The following is an 8,594-nucleotide window of genomic DNA, read 5'->3' as shown; positions in this document are numbered from 1 at the left end:
TAGCTCTGGCTGTTCTAAAACTCACTACATAGACCAGGCTGACCTCAAACTCATAGAGATCCGCCTGCCTCTTCTGCCTCTCAAAGGCATGCACCACTACACTCAGCATTAATATTAAATTTTATTTATGTGTCTGAGGGGCTTGTTCCATAATATGTGTATGGAGGTCAGAGGACAATCTGTGAGGACTGGTTCTCTCCTCCTACCATGTGGGACCCTGAGATCGAACTCAGGTCTTTAGGTTTGGCGGCAATACCTTAGCTGCTGAGCCATATCCCCATGCTACATGTTTCACTGATATACCTTTCCCCAGTCCCTATACACCTGCCATGCTGGAATCCAAGGCAACCAGAGAGGAAAGGTTAGGAAGGCCACCGCATGGCATTGACCTGGGCCAGAGCTCTGGTCTTCCGTCACCCTAGGCAGAGAACGCCATGCTGGGGCTGCACTGTGGTCCTCCGTCACATTCCCACAGTGCCTATGTGGTCCGATTAAAATGAAGGCTTAGCCAGGCTCCACATGTGGCTGTAAGCAGAGGTCCAGCTACTGCAGAGCCTGAAACAGGAACTCTAGGCCCTGGCCTGGTGGGCTCTGGGGACCTCAGGCCCAAAAGGGTGCAGCTGTCCTAACTTCCGGCTGCCCAGTGGGGTGGAGGCAGATGCTGCATGCGGTCTGTGTCCACTTGATGGGCACTGTCTATGCCCGCCTTGCAGTGCTGTTTTGTTTATTTGTTTGTTTTGGTTTTTCAGGACAGGGTTTCTCTGTGTAGCCTTGGCGGGTCCTCACTCTGTAGATCAGTCTGGCCTCAAACTCCCAGAGGGCCACCTGCCTCTGCCTCCTGAATACTGGGATTAAAGGTGTGCGCCACCACCACCCAGCTCAGCATCATGGATTTTTGTTTTGTTTTGTTTTTGTTTTTTAAAGATTTATTTATTATGTATACAGTGTTAAGCCAGCAAGCCAGAAGAGGGCATCAGATCTCATTACAGATGATCATTGTGAGCCACCATGTGGTTGCTGGGAATTGAACTCAGGTCCTCTGCAAGAACAGCCAGTGCTCTTAACCGCTGAGCCATCTCTCCAGTACTCAGCATCATGTTTTAAAGAAAAAACTGAGCCAATTCATCTCACAATTCAAAAAACAGAGGCAGGAGGATGGCTGTGAGTTCAAGGCCAGCTTGGACTATGGAATGAGACTTGTCTCCAAACAAGCGAATAAATGAGAAACTGGAGGCTCTCACCAGTCTGTCTGTTGTCCTGTCTGTCCTGTCTGTCCTGTCTGTCCTGGCTTCTGGAGGGGGGGCAGGGCTCAGGAATGCAGTTTGACTCTGTCCTAGTGTTGGAGAAGCATCTTTCTTGGTTTTTTGTTTGGGGTGTTTCGAGACAGAGTTTCTCTGTGTAGACAGCTGTGAATCACAGAGATCCGCTGCTCTGCTCCGATGTGGGATCAAGGCGTGCGTACACACTGCTGGAAGATCATCTTTGAAACGGAGGAGAGGCGAAGCAGGTTTCACACTCTCTCTGGTCAGCCTGTTACTCACAGGCCTGAGGGTTTGAGGAAGGGGCTGGAATGGGGGGTGGGGTGTGGGGGGGAGGTGGGCACGAGATGACAGAATGCTCTAATGCTCTATCCTGAGTCTCTGAAAGGCTGAGATGATGCTGGAAAGCCGGCCAGGCGGAAAGATACAAAGGCAAGTGCAGAAAATAGCTGGTGCAAAGGTCCTGGGGCACAGCTGGGCTCAGTGTCTTCTGAGTGGAAAAGAAGTGCCATCCTGGAAAGAGAGGAGGCCAGAGCCGCAGAGCCTCAGGGGGAAGGCAGAGTACCTTCCCACATTGTGTGTGTGTGTGTGTGTGTGTGTGTGTGTGTGTGTGTGCGCGTGCGCATGCATTCACAATAGATGTTTCTAGAGTCCTGTGGCCCCTGGACAGGAGAGGACTCTAGCTTGTTCAAGGCTTAATGATTTCCTCCAGGAAAGTCTTTAGTTTATTCACTTTTCCATTCAACAAACATTCCCAGAGTTCAGTGGGGTTGGGCTGCAGCTGGGGTTAGCCCTGGTCTCTAACCCATAGACAGACAAGAGTGGCGCTTAGAGAAAACCTAGGCTGTGGGAACTGGATGGAGTCCAGGGAAGGCTTCCTGGAGGAGGTGTCATCCCAGCCAAGGAGACAATTACTCAGCTGACCTTTCTGCAGTGCTGGACTCATGCTGTGCACTGAGGACAGTGGGGACCATAGTGGATGTGATAGCAAGGGCATGCAGCAGGGTGCTCTGGGACCCCAGCTCCCTGCACTCCATTCCAAAGATGGAGAGACTCGGGGCCTCCCTCCCTTGTAACAGGATTTACCCTCACATAATCTTCCATGCACAACTGCCCTTAACTGAGAGCCAGGTAGAGGCAAAGAGAAGAGTGTGCATGCGTGTGCATAGGCATGTGTGCATGGATGTGTTTGTGTATGTACACATGGCAAGTGCACGTGCATATGGGCGTTCTCCCACAGATGAGTGTACTCACACAGGTTCATTGAGCAAAGATGTGTGTGAGTGTGCGCACAGGTATGTGTATCAGGTCTGGATTTCTTTGCTAGCCCACTCACTTCTGAGGAACCTTCGGATCTGTTACTGAGTCTTTGGGGACCCTGTGGACCTGTGGCCAGGCTGTCCCCAGTCAGATACAAGCCTGGCACCTTCTGGGCTTTTCCCGCCCTTGCACTGTGTAATGCTGATGAAGAGACAGCACTTTACACTGTGGGGAAACTGAGGCTCAGGGACACTGAGCAAGCAACCAGCTCAGGTCTTGAGGTGAGGGCCTGGGACTGCAAGCAGGCACACCCGCCTTGGGGCACCGATCCCCAGCATCCAGGCAGCCCGAGGGGTTCTCTCTCGTACCTGGCCCCTTAGGAGCTAGCCCCTTCCGCCTTTTGCACACTCTACCAAAGTCTGCCCAGAAAGACACATTGTGGACAGCCCCCAGCCCCTTGTGACTGACACAAAGACCAGAACTCCTAAGAGGAGGCAGGAAGGGGCCCTAGGCCAGCTGGGCCAGGACGCGGGCTAGGGAAGTGAGCGGAGACAGGAAGCTGCGCAGCTGGAGTCTGGGCCGCCATTGTCCCACCTGGGGGTCGGCGCCAGCCGCAGCTCGCCAAAGCCTGCCCAGCTGTGGACCCAGGTGCCTCCCTGGCTCCTGCTGGCTTCCTGCTCCCAGCCTCAGTTTCCCCAATATAAGCCCTAGAGGGTACTTCAGTGCAGCTGCCGCCTCAGCACTGTTCAAGCTTCTCGGCACCGTGCGGGTCTTGGGCTCTGCCACCTTACTCTGACGGAGGTCCAGAGTTTCCTGTATAGTGAAGCAGGGCTCAGGCTCAACCTGGGCTACCATCCCAAAGTCCAGGGCTTCACTCCCTGCTGCCTGCCTGGGTCAGCACTGACCGACTGCTCTCTTGACATGAGCTCTCCTGGAAAGGTCACATTCCCACCCAGTGTCTTCAGGCGCTGTGATTAGATCCTGGGGCAGAGCTGGGCTCAGCGTGTTCCCAGGTGGAAAGGAGTGTAGACAGACGGGTAGGTAGGTATATAGACAGACAGATAGACAGGTCAATAGACAAGCATAAAATAGACTAGAGATTGTGGGCAGTGGTGGCGCACGCCCTCAATCCCAGCACTCACTTGGGACGCAGAGGCAGACAGATCTCTGAGTTTGAGACCAGCCTGGTCTACGCAGGGGAACTCTGGCTGGAAATACCTCCCTCACACTCCCAAAAAAGTAGAATGTAGATCGGAAGATGACAGATATAGACAATAGATATAGTGATAAGTAATAGGTGACAAATATATGATAGAAAGACAGATGATAAATTATAGATCACTGATAAGATTTACAAAGGATAGATGATACTTAGAGAGATAACAGATGGATAGATGGCTGACAGACAGACACTTAGAAAGAACAAAGAAAGATAAAGGGCTAGGAGTGAATCAATGGTTAAGAGCACTTGCTCAGCAAGCGTTCAAATCCCAGCATCAGCGTAAAAAGCTGGCCTTGGCTGTACATGCCTGTAACCCCAGCACTGCAGGACACAGATGGCTGGACCTCCAAAGCTCGCAGGCCAGGCAGCCTAGCCAAACAGCAAGCTTCCGGTTCAGTGAGAGACCCTTTCTCAGAGCAATAAGGCAGAACTGGTAGAGGTAGACACCAGTCCCGATCTGGCCTCTTCATACACACACTCAGGTGTGTGCACCTACACGTGTGCCACACACTCATGTATGGATGGATGTATATACATACGTATAACTATATGTATAGTAGATAATTGGGTAGATAGATAATAATTAGATAGACAGGTAAGAGATGAGTGGAGACCAATGTCATTCTGCATCGTAACATTAATACACATTGTGGAAGCTACCGGGACTCCTGTCACTTATAGTGAGCCCCTGCAGTCCCCTTGCCTGTCCCTGGGAGCTCTTGGCCCTCCTCAGGCAGGAGGGGCTTTCCTTCAGGGTAGCCTTGAAGGAGGATTTGTGGAAGGTGCAGAACTGGGAGGCTGTAGGCTGGTTCCTGTCTGTGGCCCTCGGGGTCCTCCTTCCCTCCGCCACTCCACTGCCCCGTGCCTGGCTGTCACACACGCACAGAAGGCTACAGGGACAGGAGCACGTCTCCCTTCCAGGTGGGACGAGCGGAAACAGGAAGCACTCCAACGGGAAGCAGGGGGAGGAGGAAGCTTCCAGGAAGCCTGGGGCCTCTGAAGTGGTGTCTTAGGCTGGGCCAGACAGACCCTATGCCAACTCTCCCAACCTGGGTTCAAGACCCCATCCAGAGTCTCCTTTCTACCCTGGTGGCCATGTTCCACCCCATGACAGAGTGTCCTTTGAAGTCCAACCCCAGACTCCAGGGTCTTAGGGACAAGGGAGGGACTGGGCAGCGCCTGAGGCGACATTGGTCTCCAGAAGGCCACTGCCCTAGCAAGCACATCTGTGGCTATCACGCCCCTGCACCGCGTCCCCCCCTCCACAGCGTCCCCCCGCCACACAGTGTCCCCACCTCCCACAGCGCTCCACATCACCTCCACAGTGTCCCCACCTCCACAGTCGTCCCCACCTCCACAGCGTCCCCACCTCCACCGCGTCCCCACCTCCACAGCAGCCAATACTGTAACCTGCTCATATTTTATTGAAGGTAAAGCTGGGGGTTCACACCGAGCCCCAGCTCCCCTGCAGCCACGGGGTACGGCTCCAGGTGGCAGAGGAGGCAAAGATGACCAAGGCTGGCTCTTGGAGGCTGGGGTCCACTCAGTAGCCCCCATCCCTGCAAGAATGCAAGGTTACAATCTTAACTCCACTCGCTCTGACCAGATGTGGACTACTGGGGGTGAGAGTGGGGGACAGATATGCAAGGCCAAGAGCGGGCAGCATGCTATGGCCATCCAGGGTGCAGACGAATAGGAGGTCCCTGATGAGGTGCATGGAGGGCAGGGTGGGCGCATTACCCCCAGCTCAGGCTCCGCTTGGCTAGCTCCACCTGTGCCAGCCGATGGTCGCTGAGCACCCGCACTCTGGTGATGGTGGCCAGGGGTCGGTGACGGTGTGGGAACTGGAGCACCTTGTGTTCCTGGGCGTAAATGTGGAAGTGTTCTGCGTCCGCACTCACCTCCATCTGTGGGGGAGGGAGAGCATGGGGGATCCCAGCTACTTGGCAAAGCACAACATGGCCTACCTAACCCTGAGTTCCCAGCTGGGGACCCCTCTTTTCTCAAAGACAGGGAGACTGGCAGCCAGAGAGAGAAGCATCCCAGTGAACAAGTAGGGAAACTGAGGAAAGGGAGGCCACCCAGGCCCAGCAGGGAGGCCATTGCACCAACCCATGTAAATATCCACTATAGTCCCCTTCTCCATTGGCCTTGGGCACCCATCTCCTCATCTGCTTCCTCCCACAAGCCCCATCACCTCAAAGGGCTCTCCCAGGGTCAGCGGGAACACACTGGACACCTCCTCCTGTCCCCAGCGTCCCCCCTGGAAGGCATTGCCCACCACCGTGGCACTGGAGAACCGGGGCTTGACGTGGAAAGCGATGTCTCCCGCATCAGTTAAGAAGTTGATCTCAAACCTGTGGGCGAGGGGTGTGCTCAGGGTCAGGAGTGTGGCTGCAGGGTTCCGACCTCGGACCCGGGAAGGGAAGGAGGCTCTTACTTGTCCTCTCCAGCATCTGCATGTCCCTGGACTGTCAGGCTCCAGCCCGGGGCCAGGCCCCCTGCACAGAAGGCTTCAAACTGAAGGGAAAACACAGGGGATAACGCCCCAAAGGGCTGCAGCCTCCTACCCCCCCCAAGTGTACGGTTTCCTCAGGGAGACTCACTCCCACCCAGCCCAAGGCCTCCACCTCGTTGCCGCTCTGGGTGGGGTGATCCGGACACCTGACCCCCATAGCCCCTCTGTTTGGGGTCTGAAGAGAAGACGTCGATGTCCCTCGGCTCTATAGTGGGGCGTAGATGACCTGCTAGATGTCCCCACTCTTCCTTCTCCAGCATAGGAAAGCGCCCATGGCAGCGGTCTTACCCACCTGCAACGCCATTGCCCTCAGCCACGGGGAGGGCGAGGCAGCTGGGGATATAGCGGAGCCTGCTGGGGCGGGGCACAGGAGCCCCACCTCCAGGGCCTTGTCTGGGCCACATGGACCTCTCCTCCCCTCAGGCTACCCCTGCTGGAGAGGGGGCTGGGCACATGGCTTAGGAGCAGATCTCTTTCCCTGGGTTCATTCTCGGCAGGGTCACCGGTCGTCCTCTCAACAAGCTTCCTCGGTCCGCCTGGCTCTGCCACTGTGACTTCTCAGGGTCTTGCACACATCTGGGGACACGCCTCCCATCTTTGTAGGAAGGGTATGACCAAGCCCCACCCCATGTACCAGAGCCCCAAACTGGCCCATCTGTCTCCAAGGGTGAGGGAGGCAAGCCCTCGCATGCAAGCCTGGCTGGCCTTATGGGGGTCTGTCCGACCATCCATCCACTGTCCACCATGCTGGGAGTGTGTTCCTCCTCCTGTCCCCCCACCCTCGGGGCTGCCCTGTACAGTGGCTCAGTGGCCTCCAGGGGATGAATGGAGGATTAGGCTGGGCTCGGCTCAGCACATTCCAGTCCCCAGTCTACAGATGGGGAGGTCCTTTCCCACACCCCCATGCGCCTCCTGGCCGGCTGCCTCTTAGGCTGAGCCAATAAGAGGGGTCTGCTGAGGCCCCCGAGGCCACCTCAAGGACAGAGGAGAGAAGCCCAAGTCTGTGGGGGCGGCTGTGGGGGCCTCTGGGACTCTCCAAGGAGGGAAGTTGGGCCACAGTGTAGTTAGGCTGGGGGCCCAGAGCCTTGGAACTGCTGCCTGCAGATGAGGGGTTGATGATCTCTGTCCCTTCCCTCCTGTCCCCAGGGGTTTTTCCACCACCGTTCCCCTCTCCAGGCCCTGGCAGGGCTTAGCCTCTGGCCTGCTTTGCCTCTTCCAAGGTGCCGCTGCATGGACACTCTCTGGCAGGGAATGATGGATACCAAGGTCAGGCAGGACACAGAAACGCCTCACTGGCCTGGCGGAGTGACCTAGTATTTCTCTGCATCAGGGAAGGGGCAGGGTTGGCTCTTCCTGCAGGGGGCAGCCAAAGGCAGCAGAGGCTCCATGGGGTGAACCTGCTGGGCTTGCCGGGTCTACTTCCCCACACTCTCCAACCTTACCTGTCCCGCTGCTGTGGATGCAGACCCCACACACTCACCTCCCCAGAGGAACACGGTGAAACCCCTTTTTGGTACAGTCAGTACAATTTAGTACAGTCAGTAAAGTGTTTGCTCTCTGTGTAAGTGTGAGGACCTGAGTTTGATGCCCAGCAGCCAGGCAAATGCAGAACACAGTGAGTGGCCTGTGCTTGTAATCTCAACACCACAGAGAGAGACAAGCAGATTCTGGAGTTCTCTAGCCAGCCAGGATGCCCAAATCGACAAGTGAGAGACTCTCAGAAGACATACTTGGGGGCTGGAGAGATGGCTTAGTGGTTAAGAGCACTGACTGCTCTTCCATAGGACCTGGGTTCAGTTCCCAGCAACCACATGACAGCTCACAACTGTCTGTGACCCTGTTCCAGAGGATCTGACACTCTCACAGACACACATGAAGGCAAAACTCCAATGCATATAAAATAAAAATAAATAAATTATTATTTTTAAAAAACCCCACACTCAAAACCTCTGGGCCACAGGGCCTCGTAGGAGGTAGCTGGCCAGTTTCATGGGCTCCCTGTTTTCCTGTCCCCTGTGAAGGAGTGTTGAGACTACTGGTCAGTGCCCAAGGCTCACGGCTGGGGAAAAGCCCACAGCTGGGAGTGTGGAACATGTTCTCTGACTCGCTGGCGACTGAAGTCAGGAGCCTCTGGGCTTCTCGGCTTCCCACTGGGCTTGCCGTGCTGGCCTCATCCACTTGCCTGTCTGCGTGGTGACGGAAGGCAGACAAAGGCAGACAAACTGCACAGTGGACAGGAGAACTGGATCAGCCGCCCTCCCTCCATCTTCTCTGCAATGAGAAAAACACCGGTGCAAGCACCTTGTTCTCGGGCGCTGGCTGCCTGGAGGCCCTA

The 8,594-nt window shown here is 55.5% G+C and overlaps 1 protein-coding gene across 1 annotated transcript; it reads right to left on the bottom strand.

Annotated features, from left to right (window-relative positions):
- Positions 1 to 5,156: 5,156 nt before the first annotated feature.
- Positions 5,157 to 8,032, bottom strand: Grifin (galectin-related inter-fiber protein). The gene is made up of 5 exons (XM_028887402.2): positions 6,552 to 8,032; positions 6,182 to 6,261; positions 5,939 to 6,098; positions 5,482 to 5,648; positions 5,157 to 5,300 (listed from the first exon to the last, which is right to left on the bottom strand). Exons 1-5 carry the CDS (start codon positions 6,561 to 6,563, stop codon positions 5,285 to 5,287), a joined length of 435 nt encoding a protein of 144 aa, XP_028743235.1. The 5' UTR covers positions 6,564 to 8,032; the 3' UTR covers positions 5,157 to 5,284.
- Between the last annotated feature and the right edge of the window lie 562 nt (positions 8,033 to 8,594).

This window comes from Peromyscus leucopus, chromosome 23 (genome assembly GCF_004664715.2).
Source record: "Peromyscus leucopus breed LL Stock chromosome 23, UCI_PerLeu_2.1, whole genome shotgun sequence".
In the NCBI taxonomy this organism is placed as follows: domain Eukaryota; kingdom Metazoa; phylum Chordata; class Mammalia; order Rodentia; family Cricetidae; genus Peromyscus; species Peromyscus leucopus.
The sequence above is the reverse complement of the archived record's forward strand: the minus strand, read 5'-3'. Positions and strand labels throughout refer to the sequence as shown.

What these genes read in the sequence shown, in the direction of transcription:
- Grifin (XM_028887402.2), bottom strand. An exon ending in GCAGATGCTGGAGAGGACAA is followed by an intron (nt 6,099 to 6,181) that starts GTAAGAGCCTCC and finishes CCTCGCCCACAG; the next exon opens with GTTTGAGATCAACTTCTTAA. An exon ending in CCCTGGGAGAGCCCTTTGAG is followed by an intron (nt 5,649 to 5,938) that starts GTGATGGGGCTT and finishes CCTCCCCCACAG; the next exon opens with ATGGAGGTGAGTGCGGACGC.